Genomic DNA, 14,573 nt, shown 5'->3' with positions numbered 1-14,573 from the left:
ATGTAAAACGTTTCGGTTTCGTTTTGGGCACGTCAAATTCTGGCTTCAACACAGCTCCTGCGTTTTTAGCACTGACTAATTAAGTGCCTCTGATTAGCCAAAGGATTCCTAAGTTCAACAGAAATCAGTTTGAATGGTTATAAGGCTCAACGCTGCACAAGTACAACAGTGTGTAAAAGCTAATGCAGTGTGAGCGTATCTAAACGTAATTATGCGAATTAACCATTTTCATTCAGTTTCACATTTCATTTTAATTGCACAAGCTGTAATACATTGTTTAATTGTGCAGGGGATTTTTTTTGCCCCTTCGTCTTGAATTGATAGGGCATTTTTATTCATTTTCATGGCATTTGTGCCACAAGCCCTTGTTAATTTCAGACCTTATCTCTTTATACTCCACAAGGCTGCATTTATTTGATCAGAAATTGAGTAAAACCACTAATACTGTAAAAAAATGATTACAGTTTTTTAATAAATGTAATTTATTCCTGATGGCAAAGCGAAAGTTTAGCAGCCATTACTCAGAATTTATTCTAATATGCTGATTTGGTGCTCAAAAACATGTCTTATTATGATCAATATTGAAAACAAGTGTGCCGTTTAATATTTTGTTTCAGGAATTGGTGATACTTTTTTCAGCATTTGATTGAATTTTTTTGGAATGATGTGCAAGTCCTTGACTTTCGATCAAATTAATGGATCTTTGCTAAACAAAAATATTAATTTCTTTAAAAAAAAAAAATCGTACTAACCCCAAAATTTTGAATGGTAGTGTGTTTTGAAGCAAAAAAATATACATTTCATGTTATCTAGTGAGCTAAATTTATGAAAAGTGGCTGTTCTATACCAGGGCAAATCAGACATTTTACAAAAATCAAAGAGCGATAACAGTAAAACCAAAGAACATCATCTTTTCTAGAATTTCTAGAATCTTTTCTAGAGCATCTTCTCTTTTAGATGTTCTAGAAAACCGATCTTTATATAGGAGGAAATACAGGGGGTCAACATTTCATGTCAAATTCATAAACTGTAACACATGAAAAACTTACCCTCCTTCTGGTCCTGCTTGCTCTCTGATGCCGGTGTGTATCTCCCCTCCTTCATAGCTCGTAAAATATGTTTGTAGTAAGGGTTCAGGTAGTGGTCGAACCGCAGGAAATCAAACTGCGAGTTCCCAGACTGCTTCGCCTTCAGCACAATTTCAAATTGGGCCCCCTGCTTGCATACAAAGTTGGCGGTGCGCTCGATAATGGCGTGCGTCTTGGTGGTCGCCGGCTGAAATAGATGGCAAAGAAATGGGGTAAACAAGACTGAAAATCTGATTAAGCTTATAGGAGAAAATGCCATTTTAAAAATAAGGAAACATGCGTATAAAACATTTATCATCAATGACTTGGGGCGCAGGATTTTCTAGCTACTGCAGTTCACGCACAAACAATTTATGTGCGAGTGTGAATCTAAACAGGGACGTCATTAATTCATTTCCAGCTACACATGCAGATTTAAAATAGTCACAAATCTATCAAGCTGCATACAAAATCATATTCATGCACTGAGATGATTTACGGCGAGGCCATATTTTAAATGACAAATGGCACCAATAGTGCTCCAAATGACACACATCCTTCATTAGAAGGAAGCATGAATATTGCATGACAAGAACTTTTCGAAAGGCTGCATTTTAGCTCCAATGTCCAGGTAAACAGAGAATCTATTGCTTTCAAAGCCCCAGAGACAGAGTGAGTCAAATAATGACTTGCTAATTTGAAGATAAACAACCCAACGTTTGTCTTCAAAATCGGATTCTTTTGTTGCTTCAAGCTATGTGCTGTACAATAAGCAAGGTAATCAGAGCCGCTGAAGATTAATAATTCACAAGGCTCCTTCAAAGAACCTCACAGACTTGAAACTAATTGGGCTTTTCAAGCCTGAGAAACTGAAGGTTTCAACTAATCCTTCAACCTTGAGACGTATATCACTCCCTCAACCACAAAAAGTGTAGCTAGTGGCTCACTGGATGGTGAAGTATTTATGTTGCCATGTTTCCAGTAGGCCTTGGTGGGAAAGCACTGACAAATCCTCGGTTTAAGAGGATAAAGGAGGGGCACTGAGACTCCTGAGCTTTTAGAGAAGTATAATTTGGTGGGATCAACTTGCTTTCAGCTTCAGGCACAGTAAAAAAATGATCAGTGATTGTGTGTGGCTCCCAAACGAGGAATCCTGCCGAGATAAAAGCCGATGTCTGGTTTGTACAGATTGATGTTTGCATCCCATCATGTGCACGCTGGTTATACAAAAGAAGATCTTTATAGCTCAATCAAAATCAGAAACTTCTGAACAGAAAGAACAGAGAATAGAGTCTTTACCTGCCACACAGTTATAAATGGCCTCTTGTTATGACATCCAACAATAGAAATGTATGTATTTAATTAACATTATGTAGGTAATGGTGATTACAAGTAGGGATGCAGAATATAATAAATTACCTGAAAATATTAGAGACTTTCATTTCACTTAAAGAGGTAGTTCACAAAGTAGCTCAAAAATGAAAAATCTGTCAATATTTTGTTTACCCTCAAGCTGTTCCAAACTTGTATTACTTCTGATAAACACAAAATATGATATTATGAAGGATGTTGGAAAAAGAAGGTTTGCAAAAACTTAAGGGGTTAGTACCACCCCTTTAGTTGACCTGCATTGCCGATGATTAATAGTGTGTGATTATTTGCTAACTCACTTAAAGTTAATCATTAAAAACAAATCTGTAATCTAATATAGGGCTGCAACTAACGACTATTTTAATAGTCGACTAGTCACCGACTATTGAAACGATTAGTCGACTAATCGGATAATTATTCAATTTTTCTCAAATTTAGCATGAGATTGCTTTAATTATGTGGAAAATTATAGAAAGAACACAAGAAAGAAGGGGGAACTTCAATAAAAAATGCATATTTTGCTGCTGATAGGCCAATTCATACTAAAAGTAAATAAAAATGCCCTGTCTAAAACCAATTAGGCACAGTGCTCGGTCAGTACAGACATAAATGCATAAATTAAGAAACTCTATAATTTTTTTAATGGACAGGCACATTTGTTTTATAAGAAAAAATAAATTAAAATCAAGTAAACATTTTCTTCCTGTAAACCATCAGCAGCAATAAAACAGTAAACAAAAATGTATATCCAAAACAAAACGTATTGGCTTCCATGTTATTTAAATCTTATCGAGGCCAGCCAAACTCCGTTTCATTCAACTGTCCGACGTGCTTTCTCTTTAAATGTTCGTGTATCACAGAGGTGCTGCCGTGATGCGCAAGGACTGCTTTACAAACCATGCAGGTAATATTTTAATTCGCCGTAGCAGGCTAAAATGCTCCCAAACTTTACTCCTGTTTCATACATACTCAGTCTGCAGTGCGTCTACAGTCCGTGCGCGTTACGTATGCGGTGCAGAAGCAGCACAGACTCGTTTTGCTTTCACACAGAACGCGTTTGCAGTCCGTACATTGTGAACGTTCTAATCCGTTAACATGGGTGTGGAAAAAAAAAACGCACTGCAGACGGAGTATGTGTGAAACGGGCGTGTTTTGGTACGCGCAGCTGCTGCGTTGGACGCCGCCATTTCTGTATGTTATCGCTCAGCATAGAAGCTGCGTATGTGCAACTCTCGGCAGAAAGATGCCTCACTCGGTTGTCTGGCGACAACATCGACAATGAAATTCATTGTCGACTATTTCTATTATCGATTTTTGTCGACAACGTCGACGAATCGTTGCAGCCCTAATCTAATACACACATTTATAAACAATCTGAATGAATGAGCTTTCCATTGTTGTATGGTTTGTTAGAATAGGACAATATTTGGCCGAGATAGAACTATTTGAAAATATGCAATCTGAGGGTGCAAAAAATATTGAGAAAACTGCCTATAAATTTGTCCAAATTGAGTTTTTAGCAATGCATATTACAAATCAAAAATTACGTTTCGATAGGTTTACAGTAGGAAATTTACAAAATATCTTCATAGAACATGATCTTTGCTTAATATCTTAATGATTTTTGGCATTAAAAAATATATAATTTTGACCAATACAATGTATTCTTGGTTATTGCTACAAATATACCTGTGCTACTTAAAGGAGTAGTTCACTTTCAGAACAAACATTTACAGATAATGTTCATGTCTTTCTTTCTTCAGTCGTAAAGAAATTATGTATTTTGAGGAAAACATTTCAGGATTTCTCTCCATATAATGGACTTCTATGGTGCCCCTAAGTTTAAATTTCCAAAATGCAGTTTAAACGCAGCTTCATAGGGTGCTAAATGATCCCAGCTAAGGAGGAAGGTTCATTTAAAGCTGCATTTTGGAAGCACCATAGAAGTCCATTATATGGAAAGGAATCCTGAAATGTTTTCCTCAAAAAACATAATTTCTTTACAACTGAAGGACATCTTGAATGACAAGGGGGTGAGTACATTATCTGTACATTTTTGTTCTGAAAGTGAACTACTCCTTTAAGACTAGTTTTGTGGTCCAGGGTCACATATAGCATTTAAAATTAATCATTTAGCTTTATCATACTGAATGAGTTCCATTTTTAGCGCATGATTTTATTTTATTTAGACAATACAGTATTGAATCCATAGAAGCCAAAAGCCATTTATCTATTAAAGTCCATAACATGAAAATAATTACTGTGTTATCTTATGGCTATCGTCCAGAATTGTACTACTGGTGCATCCCTAATGAAATGGGTATATTTCATAATCTGCTCACCAGCTCTACATCTGGAGGGATGAGGAGGCCAGGGGGCGCCACAAACGGCTCCTCGCTCTCTTCCTCCTGCTGCTCTTGATCTGAGAGAAGGGCAAAGGTGAGAAAAACAGAATGAACATACAAAATCAGAATGGCATGGCACAAGAATCACAAAGAATCAGACTTTCAAGAGCAGGAAGAGAAAGGCACACACACTCAAACACACACACACACACACACACACACACACACACACACACACACACACACACACACACACACACACTTTAACTAAGGGCACTTTAAAAGAACCAGAGACACTTTAAGTTTCATTTTGAGTTACTCCAACTTTCTGAAAGACCACAAGCCCCGTCAGCTCTGTTTACCGCTGCTGCCTCTATGCACTCTTCCACCCTCTGCCTACACGAATTGGCCAAGACAGGTAAAAACCAAATTAAAATTTGATGCTGAATTCAGTGTGAAGGGAAATGGGAGCAGAAGATGGAAACACACTGCTGGTGCATTAATGGAGGAAATAATCCAATCTAGTAGTTACAATGTGCCACATTAGTCACTCTAATAAATCAAATAGTTCTTCTAAACCTATCCAACAAATAGAAAGACGTCACATGCTCAATTTTTTTATGCTTAACAATCAAATCATCTCGCATAGTCTCATAAAGCTTAGTGAGAAAATGGCATAATGTCTGGTCTACACCGCAGATTATTTTGGCCAATTGCCACCCATTTAGACAGTAAGACTATTAGAATGACATGTAAATGACTAAACACTGTTTGTTTTGTTTTTTATGATTAAATTATACCACAATAATAGACTGGCATTAAAAATGGTATACAGATAACACTAGATAACAGGCTGAAAGTTGATATTCTGACCATCTGAAAGCATCAAGCATAGAATATTTCACAGATATAACCCAGAAACAGGACTGAGCAATACGGCCAAAAATATTTATCATAATGTTTTTTTATATCATACAATAGCAATATTTATCACTGTATTTCTTTTCCATTAATGGGAATGGAAATGCTCTCCACGTTATTTAGACCTTGAGAAAAAATGTAAACTTAATTTGTTCATAATTAACCTCTACAGAGTAAGATCATTTTTAATTCAGGGGCCCATGAAATCCAAATTTTTTTCCTTAAAATTTTAGATTTTAGTGGATTCTGTGTTCTATGATTTAATACAAATTTATCATCATAAATGATGTCTTATGAAATTGATTAATAAAACTTAAACAATTAAATCAATCTTTTAAAACATAATAATCTGAAAACAATTTACAAAAAAACTTGTTTTTTACCAAATAAAATGCTGCACAACATAACTTTAAATTAAAACATGGATGAAAAAATATCAAGGTTATATGATATTCCTTTAAAAATATTATTATTATTATTATTATTATTATTATTATTATTACTACTACTACTACTTCTTTCAGACGTACATTTTAGTATAAAACAGTAATATATTTGTCATAATTTCTTCAAGTTAAACCAAACCATTATTTTGGAAGTCCTTTGAGTTTCAGTATATATTTGACAGTAGTTTTTTCTTAGATGGAACGGTAAAAAGCAAGTGAAGTGACTCTCAGGGGACCATAAAAACTAGGGATGCACCGATACGTATCGGCCGATCACTTGCGCGTTTTGTCAGTAAAGCCGGTTCTGTAATCAGCGGTAAATGCCATCAGGTGCGTGATTTCACGTTGAGCCGTATATACTACACACAGCCGTTGTTCACTGACGAGCCCTAATAAAAACCATTTTATTTTTCCAGAAATGTTAGATTTTTCATGGATTCTGTGTTCTATGATTTAATAAAGATTTATCATCAAAAATAATGTCTAATGAAACGGATTAATAAAACTTTAACAATGTAATCAATATTTTTAAAACGTAATAATCTGAAAACCTTTTTTTTTTTACCAAATAGTACAAATAGTATAAAACAGTAATATTATTTTGTCATAATTTCTTCAAGTTAAACCAAACCTTTATTTTGGCAGTCTTAAAGATATTTTAGTTTCAGTGTGTATTTCACAGCAGTTTTCTCAAATGGAACAGTGAAAAGCATGTGAAGTGACTCTCAGAGCAGCTCTAGAGATTAAATGAATGTGTTCAAATCTTCATATATTGAGACGGGAGATGATGAAAAACTGAAAATTCCTAATATCATTCAAAGATTAGACTGCGTGAAACTAGCAAATCAGGTAATTACTGCATCTTCAAAAGACCTTTAGTTAAGAAATTATTTTGTAATAATATACTTACAACTATGGGTTTTCTTAACCTGAGGGTTTTCTTGTTACTAGGCACTGGTACCTTGTAAACATGACTTAATTTCCAGGTGGAGTGATAAAAAAAAACTAAAAAACATGAGTGGCCTTATTCTTGAAAGTTGTCTAAAGCCAGCTAAACAGATCAGAGCTTGTCACATCCCGAAAGTACTTTCTAAATTTGTGGACAATATCAGATGGTCAGTGAAAGGACTTTTGGGGCTGATAATTGTGAATGCGCTTCCTCTGATGCCGAGGTGGATAGAAAGGTGTCTGGCTTCCAGTTCAGCACCTATGAAATTTATGAGTTCATCACAGTCACAGTAAGAAAAAGACATCAATGCCACTAGTTGTGTATGTGTGTGTGTGTGTGTTTGTGTAATGAGTGGGAGGATAAAGACTATGCGCCGTGGGCCAAGTCTTGTTCTCCGCAGAGTGCTGGAGCGGGCAGGTGTGAATGAGGAGTACAAAAGCATCGACGGTGATTACTGTTTGTTTTAGAAACTCATTTGTCACCGAATTTCTGCTCGAGACGAGCTCTGAGGACTCACTAATTCCAGGCTCCTGTATTTATAAAGCAATCAGCCATGGAGTGTGATGTTTTTGCTAAAACCCTATAGTGGTGAACCGCCGGACCTTGCTGGTCATTAACAGTCTCTGCATATCCACTGCCTGCCTCACTCAGTCTTTAAAAAACTTTGAGCTTTTCAGTGCCTTGAGGCTCAAAAACGATACTTATTTGACCAAAGGGAAATGGCCTCTTTTCATCCCGGAGCATTTTGAAGTTCGGAGGCTAAAGTATGCACAGAAACTTGTCTGAGAAACCGAATCTCCTCAGGCAGACTTACAAGCAGCATTTCAAAGTAAGTATGTGGTTTTTGAAGTTGTGTGGTTTCTAGACTTGTACGAATCCCACCTGCTTCTTTGTTGGCCTCCTCTTCCTCAGTGGGCTGGGAGGGGTCATAGTAGTCAGCGCTGTAACGGAAGGCCACTGCGTTGTAGGTGCCTTCATCGGCCAAGGCTTCGCTCAGCCTTTTATACTCCTCCTCTGCAAATAGAAAGATTCACATGAAAAAAAAAAAACGTAACTTCTGAATTAACTGCAGTGCACATTGTTCTCAAACATTCTCTTTCTATTCTTCTCCACAATTTTACAGCTGCCACAAGTTTCAAACATTGTAAAGCTGGCTGTTGGATGAATGGATTTATGTTGGGAAAATATAATGGTTGTTTTAAAACTGCTCCAACACTAAAAGGGCTTAAAAACTGATTAAAAAACTGATTAAAGAATAATTCAGACTGACATGCTTAACTTTTAAAAATATTTTTTCTATCCCTTGGGTGAAGTTTTGATTTTTGTTTTACATACAGCATTCAAATTTTAGTCTGAATTTTAATGCTTTTGAAAGTCTTTTACATTCACCAAGGCTGCATTTAACTGATCAAAAACACATAAAAAACATTAATATTGTGAAAAGAAGTTAACATTACAAAAAACTGTTTTCCTTTTAAACATATTTTAAAAAGTAATTTATTCCTGTGCTGGCAAAGCCACATTTTCAGTAGCCATTGCTGCTGAAAACAGTTATTGCATAATATTTTTGTGAAAACCATCACATTTTTTTTTAAGGGTTCTTTCGTAAATATATTTTTCAGATGGAAAAAAAAAAGCTAATAAAAAATATAATCTTTAGATTTCTCTTTTTGACATCTAGTTCATCAGCAAAATTCAGCACAAAATGTGTATTTACTCTCATGCGCAGCTGACAGTAAACCCTAGCCTAAAACCAAAACCCAGTTTACGTAAAACTGAAAACTTAAAACTGGAAAACTTGGAACTAAAACCCTCATTTATTCATACCAAACAGCCACAGCGAGTTCTTAACTTTCATGGTCTCACAACAGAATCACAACTACTAAAACTGCAATAGAGCACAAGGACAATCCAATATTAAACAATCACAATGCTTTATTACAGTTTATAGGATGTTAATGTAGACAGATTGATAAAAGTTTAATGAGGTTAGGTCTCCCCCTGAAGGGCAAACCCACATGATGACTACAGAGATAATGACTCTGGTGTACTGACACTAACAGCAAAGGACATCATAATTTACTCCCACTGCACACCTCTGTTTAAAGATTTTAAACTGTGAACTGAGCCAAGAAGCATCATTTTGGACTTTTTGAACGTGTTAATGCATATTCTGAGTTATAAGAACGCGCAATACTCGACGACCAAGAAGTTACGGAAAAAACATTCTAAATTTTTTTTAAACCAAATAGTTTCAGCTCTAAAAAGTGATTTGTATAAGCTATGATTGATGCCCTTGTAAAATCTCTCATGCACACAAACAAACCTGGAATTCAATTAAATTTTTGAATAATATTTCAGTGCATCAGAAGCAATACAAAGCTTATCTTGTGTTAATCATGTCAGGCGTTACATAAATGTGCCTCAATGATTTAAAAAGTTGAATTGCTGGGTGTAGTCAAGGTACAAACTTCATTCTGAACCACATTCTTGAACAAACATTTCAGAACAAGCTTTAACCGACACATCTACATCTATAATGACTAAGATATGTTGTATGCACGGCATGAACCCTGTTTAAAACTTTCATTTGAACATGCACGACAGCAGAAACATTACAAGTTGATTGCCAAAATGTCTTTCTGCTGTGCTTTGTGTAGTACAGGCTGTGTATACGCTTTATATGTTAGTCAGTGTTTCCTGACGCTTCAGTTCGGTTTGAAATTAGAAGTTGCACTTGCACGTCGTTGTTCATGTTGCAGTTTATCAGAACACAGGGTGTGATTCAGACCATCTGATGTTATTTAAAAAAAAAAAAAAATAGCAGCAAACACAACATGCAGTTTTTAAATGAAAGGGTTTTTTATGAAGGGAAAACAAAATCCAAACCCACATGGCCCTGTGTGGAAAAAGAGTTTCAAAAGAGGTCACAAAAGACCCCACATCTAAAGAACTGCAGGCCTCTCTTGCCTCAGTTAAGGTCAGTGTTCATGACTCCACCATAAGAAAGAGACTGGGCAAAAATGGCCTGCATGGTAGAGTTCCAAGATGACAACTGCTGCTGAGCAAAAAGAACATAAAGGCTCATTTCAGTTTTACTAGAAAACATCTTGATGAACCCCAAGACTTTTGGGACAATACTCTGTGGACTGACAAGACAAAAGTTTACTTTTTGGAAGGTGTGTGTCCGATTACATCGGGCGTAAAAGTAACACAGTATTTCAGAAAAAGAACATCATACCAACAGTAAAATATGGTGGTGGTAGTGTGATGGTCTGGGGCTGTTTTGCTGCGATTAATGGAACCATAAATTCTGCTGTATTCCAAAAAATCCTGAAGGACAATGTCCGGTCATTTGTTCGTGACCTCAAGCTGAAGCGAACTTTGAAGGTTCTGCAGCAGGACAATGATTCAAAACACACCAGCAAATCCACCTCTGAATGGCTGAAGAAAAACAAAATGAAGACTAAGGAGTGGCCTAGTCAAAGTTCTGACCTGAATCCTACTGAGATGCTGTGGCATGACCTTAAAAAGGCGGTTCATGCTAGAAAACCCTCCAATGTGGCTGAATTACAACAATTCTGTCAAGATGAGTGGGCCAAAATTCCTACACAGAGCTGTAACAGACTCATTGCAAGTTTTCGCAAACGCTTGATTGCAGTTGTTGCTGCTAAGGGTGGCCCAACCAGTTATTAAGTTTAGGGGAAAATTTGATTCATTTTGTAGAATTGAATTTTAAATTAATAGAATAGGCTACTGCATGCTATCGTGATACTTCACCTGGTATAGTATCGTAAGTCATTTTTATGGTATCCCATACAACCCTAGTAGCCAATCTGGTGACCTAGTATAACCTGACAAGAACACTTTCACTTTCTATGGACTTAACTTATTTGATTTATTCCAAAACAAACTCAGCTATGTCAGTTTTACGCTCTCCAGAGTGTACAAAACAAGCACAAGTACCTTTCACTATTCTTGAAATGTAATACAATCAATAAGATATTAGAGGAAATGTGTGTGTGTGTGTGTATATATATACATATGTGGCTGAAAGACATGTTGTGGTTTCAGAACATGTTTACCATGATTACTAAAAGAAGTTTATAGTTTATGAGTGTATAGACAATGGGCTGAATGAGTAATATCTATAATATATATCTATAATATATCTATATCTATAATGTTGTGTTAATCAGGTCAGGTGTTACATAAATGCACCTCAATGATTTAAAAAGTTTAATTGTTGGGTGTAGTCAAGGTACAAACTTCATTCTGAACCACATTCTTGAATATAAACATTTCAGAACAAGTTTTAACCGACACATCTACATCTATAAGGACATCTAACATGACAGCTACTATAACCCGTCACGAACACTTTCACATTCTATGGACTTAACTTATATGATTTATTCCAAAACAAACTCAATCATGTCAGTTTTACGCTCTTCACCATGTACAAAACAAGCACAAGTACCTTTCACTATTCTTGATATGTACTACAATCAAAAAAATATTAGAGGAAAGCACTTAAAGCCTGACCTCACCAGTCTAAAATCAATAACCATGAAAAGCAGAGTTTACTGAAGAGCTCTGGTCGTGAAACAAGCTAGAAGAATTATTTCCGACTGAAAATGACTTTTTTTTTCCTGCCTCTGCCACTATCAAGTGCCTCTTCATGCTTTACTACTGCTTTAAATGTCTGAAACCGCTAAATGGATAATTTTTTGAACTGAATTGTGACTGAAAATTACTGCGTTCGACTACAAAAAAATATTTAGGAACACCAGTGCGACTGACCCGATTAGCATATTTGTGTTCACGCTCAGGGGAGCTTCAAGGTTTCTATGCGTTTTTGCAATGTTGAGTATCACAGACATATCTCACAAATCCTTTCATAAATAAATAAGTTTGTAAATGAGATATTGACTTATAACAACAGTTCAATAAACAAGAAGTCAATATGAAGTGACTTACATTGCCTGACTATAACACTATTTCATGATTTTGCTCTATTTTGTCATCAAAAATAGTTTGAAATAAGTCACAACTGAGCCGCTGTGCATGTCTATTCAAACACAGTGGTGTTTCGTTTATGAATGAACGTGCATTTTAACAAAAAATAAATAAATAAAAATAAAAAAAATCTAGTAAGTCAATGATTAAATTTCCCATTCATAAAGACACTTGCTTCATTTCTGAATGAATCAGCTGTTCGAACAAATCAAATGAATGAATGATTCAGTATTTAAATGAGTGACTTGCTGCCACCTACTGGCAGTTTTGGTTTCATTTTTAAAGTATCTTTTCAATTATTAAAATAATTTAATATTTCTATATTCAAAATGTTATATTTAAAACATTAATCTCAACATGAATTTATGAATTTGATTGCACTCATGCCACCTCTGAGGCTCATGAAAATACACCTACTAGCCACTTTTGTGTTCAATTTAATTTTGTTAATATTGATTTAATTCGATTGGTAACTTATTCTTATTCTACTTGTACTTTTTCTGTTGTTTTAATAAAAAAAATCTATGAATTAAAAAGCTTATAAATTATACTTTTTTAATGACATAAAAGATGACATACTTTTAAAGTTGGAAAAATGCCATTACAGAGGTAAAAACAAAATTCCCCTGTAAAACACTTTAAGGAGTCAAATAACACCTCAAAATGGAAAGGCTAATTTTTATCAGATTTTTTGATTATTGATTAGAATTTTTTTAATTATAAAAAGTATTTATAAAAAATATATATAAAGATTAAAAAAAAAGTATTTTGTCATCTCTTAGTAATAGGTAAAGTATTTGCCTAAATAAAGCATAGTAAATAAATAATGTTATACCCATGGATATCTTAAATGAGCAAACACCACATGAAACTTGAGTCACAAGTAAAATGGCAAAAAATAAAGCCAAAAACAAGGACAAGCTGACACAAACTTCACGTTTGAATTATGATAAAGATTGACGGAATTTACAGGTCAATGTGCATTTACCTTGCCTGGCCTCCTCTTCGAGAAGATCAGTGTGCATGGCCAGGTACCTCTCCTCATCACACAAAGCCTCTATCCTGGCCTCCTCCTCGGACAGCTGGTAATCGTGATTCCACGATCCTGCGTCATATTCCGAAAGATCGTGTAAATGACCGCGGCCATCGTACCTGCAATACGAATCACATGGTTAAAGGCGAGAGGAAATTAACATTGGATTACATACAAGAAATACTCACCACATTGAAGAACCCTAAAAATAAAGGCGTAAAAATATACACATATATGCTTTTCTTTCAAAATGCTACTTTGCTTACAAAGTTTGCACAAGGAGGCGCGAAAAAAAGCAGACGGCCTACTGTATGTGATGCACTCCAGATGGTACACAGGTCAACAGATGAGTGCACTTTGATGATAAACTTACTAAATCCATCTAATTCTTCACTGAAACCATAAAGAGACGCGACAGGCCTGAGTAAAGAACGAAAAAAAAAAAACGCAAACAACAACTCTCCTCTTACCTTACATGGTTTAACAAACCATTCCAAGCTTTTGAGACTTTTTGAGACAACTGCCATCATCATTCCTACATATACTGTAAAAGAAGTACATCCACACAAGCCCGAGCACATAAATACCTATCCGTAAGAACCCATATGGAGGAAATTTTCCTGCGCTTGCTCCTGTATTCCACTTCTCAGTTCCAGTTTCTTCGGCAAAAGAGAGAAGTGGGCGATGAGGTGGCAATCGGGGCCTGGCGGGACCCCTTAGCCTTAATTGCTGAGGAAATAAGTTCTGCATTACGTGATAGAGAGACACACACATACACATTGGAAACAAGAAAACAGATCCATGCAGATTAAGGTGGCTCAATGCAACCCGCTGCGTTTCAACACACTCCTGGCTCGTTACCAATTTTAACACTTTTTAACAGGACTGCAGCCGAACTGAAAAAAGTGTGGAGGGAAAAGACAAAACAGATAAAGAATGCAACATTCGACTGACTATGTGTTCAAAATATTTCCTGCAAAAGAACAATGTTAGACTTGCACAATCTATGCACAAAGACAGAATTCATATATCCCTTTATATGTGAGAACCACCTTAATGCACGGACTGGTTTACAGTGGCAGGTTAATCTAATGTGAATTCGCTGTGGTTTGCGTTCAGTTGAATAAATGCAACACAAATGTGACCACAGAAAATTCCCAAAGTGCTAAGAAGCAGAGGCCTCACATGACCAGTACATTAGACTCATAATCACTTATTGTAACACTGTACAATAAACAGTTATAAGTAAAGTGAGGGCTAAGTGAGCAAGGACTCTGCTTTGGATTTCAGATATCTCCTAACCCTGCCAAAAAAATACACATCTCAAACCAGCCTAAGCTGGTTTGCTGCTCTCCTGGATGGTTTTAGAGAGGTCTGTGCACTTTTTACACTGTCAAGCTCAGAAACTAGTTTAAACCAGCT

The 14,573-nt window shown here is 35.9% G+C and overlaps 1 protein-coding gene across 1 annotated transcript in view; it reads right to left on the bottom strand.

Moving 5' to 3' along the window:
* sfswap (splicing factor SWAP) overlaps positions 1–14,573 on the bottom strand; it is a 116,052-nt gene that overhangs the window by 100,883 nt on the left and 596 nt on the right. The window contains exons 2-5 of the mRNA XM_073824021.1: positions 13,107–13,270; positions 7,982–8,113; positions 4,781–4,860; positions 1,050–1,275 (exon numbers count right to left, since the gene is read on the bottom strand). Coding sequence (XP_073680122.1) covers positions 1,050–1,275; positions 4,781–4,860; positions 7,982–8,113; positions 13,107–13,270 — 602 coding nt within the window. The remainder of the gene's footprint in view (positions 1–1,049; positions 1,276–4,780; positions 4,861–7,981; positions 8,114–13,106; positions 13,271–14,573) is intronic.

The sequence above is a fragment of the Garra rufa genome, chromosome 19 (assembly GCF_049309525.1).
Source record: "Garra rufa chromosome 19, GarRuf1.0, whole genome shotgun sequence".
In the NCBI taxonomy this organism is placed as follows: Eukaryota; Metazoa; Chordata; class Actinopteri; order Cypriniformes; family Cyprinidae; genus Garra; species Garra rufa.
The sequence above is the reverse complement of the archived record's forward strand: the minus strand, read 5'-3'. Positions and strand labels throughout refer to the sequence as shown.